Here is a 1,753-nt window from a genome sequence, read left to right as displayed (position 1 = left end):
CACATTAATTTATCTATATATATAAATATTGCACATATAAAATTTAGATATAAAATCGCACGTCTCCGCGTAGATAATAGTTAAAAGAAAATATGAGAGTTTGAAAAAATTAAAAAAATTGTTAAATTTTGTTTGTGTTTTCTAATTAGAAAACACATTAATTTATTTAGATATATGTGAATATTGCACATATAAAATTTAAATATAAAATCGCATATCTCGACGTAGATAATAGTTAAAAGAAAATATATCGGGGTAGTTTTTTGAAAATATCTTAACCACTTACAAAAATTAGAGAAAGATTTTGGCGAAAATCACATGGAATCTCATTTGTCTACGCGTTTGGAACCATCTTGTCCTGACGATGAACCATACTAGTTGGTTCGAAACGCGTCGACAAATGAGATTCACGCGTCGACAAATGAGATTCCATGTGATTTTCGTCGAAATCTTTCTCTAACTTGATATAGATCACAGAAGTCTAAACTCTATCCGTTACAAAAATATTGACCTCTAAACACCTTTATTCATTATACAATTTCGTTACAAGAACTTTCTGCATAACGCTTTGACTATTACGGGAGGAGAAAGGTGGTGTTGAATTTGAGAACAGCATTGGGCCCGGAAATGGATTCCGTGGTAACAACGGCGTAGCCACGAGCAAATCTGAACTTGCCCGTCCCACCAACCACAGCAAACTCACACTCCGGTTGACCGAACCTGTCGGTTCCCTGGAACTCCAAAGTGCTGCCTTTGTACTCCAAATTCTGAAAGATGAGCGTGAAAACCATGAAGAAATCAAGTCCAGTAACCAGATTTGTATTCACGTACGTCCCTTGAACTCGGCCCACAATATTGTGGGATCCGGATTTTGGTCCTTTGGTTATGACATCGCTGGTAACTACTAGGGTTCCAAACTTGCCCGCGTTTGAAGAAGAACCATTTAATCCCGCCACTGGAAACGACGTTACATCCCTTCCGCTCAAATTATCGTGTAAGTAAAACACCATATTCATCTCTCTTTCACCCACAGTAGCCTGCAGGGAGACGATGGCCGCGACGGCCATGACTGCAAATAAAAGCCCGGGACCCATCGAACAGTAATGGGAGAAGGTACAATAACAAATGGAGCAGCAGTGTGTATTGGCGGGATAGTGGTCCAGCGCTCATAGTTAAATAGCTGCTGCTGCCCGTAAACGACATAGCTTCCAGATTCTAAACCCAACTCACGAGATGCTCTCGTTTGTTGTTTTCTATCGTTGACCTAAAGTATATTTAATTAATCACATGATGCTTCTCTTTTTGGTTTTCTGTGTAATGCAACCGATGATGATGTTGACCTAAAAATATATTTAATTATTCACGACTTTCTTTTTCCCCCTTCCATTTATAGTCTTCTTGAAAAGCGATTAAATTTTTCTCTGGTTTGTTGTTTTCTATCGTTGACCTAAAGTATATTTAATTAATCACATGATGCTTTTCTTTTTGGTTTTCTGTGTAATGCAACCGATGATGATGTTGACCTAAAATATATTTAATTACTGACGACTTTCTTTTCCCCCTTCCATTTATAGTCTTCTTGAAAAGGGATTAAATTTTTGTGTGGCTCTTACAAAAATGATTCTTAATTTTCTTTTCCCCCTTCCATTTATACTCTTCTTGAAAAGGGATTAAATTTTTCTCTAGCTCTTAGAAAAATCCCTATAGAGGATATTATGTGTGACGTAGAGTTTGGGATTAGGGGCTTGATAAT

The 1,753-nt window shown here is 37.1% G+C and overlaps 1 protein-coding gene across 1 annotated transcript; it reads right to left on the bottom strand.

Moving 5' to 3' along the window:
- Positions 1-538: 538 nt before the first annotated feature.
- LOC149155734 (dirigent protein 11-like) lies at positions 539-1,094 on the bottom strand. Its single transcript, XM_089445724.1, has one exon. The coding sequence runs from the start codon at positions 1,092-1,094 to the stop codon at positions 576-578; it is 519 nt and encodes a 172-aa protein (XP_089301850.1). The 3' UTR covers positions 539-575.
- Positions 1,095-1,753: the final 659 nt, after the last annotated feature.

Source organism: Pinus tabuliformis, chromosome 9 (genome assembly GCF_031772625.1).
Source record: "Pinus tabuliformis cultivar Carrire ecotype Pingquan chromosome 9, CPIR1, whole genome shotgun sequence".
Classification (NCBI taxonomy): Eukaryota; Viridiplantae; Streptophyta; class Pinopsida; order Pinales; family Pinaceae; genus Pinus; species Pinus tabuliformis.
The sequence above is the reverse complement of the archived record's forward strand: the minus strand, read 5'-3'. Positions and strand labels throughout refer to the sequence as shown.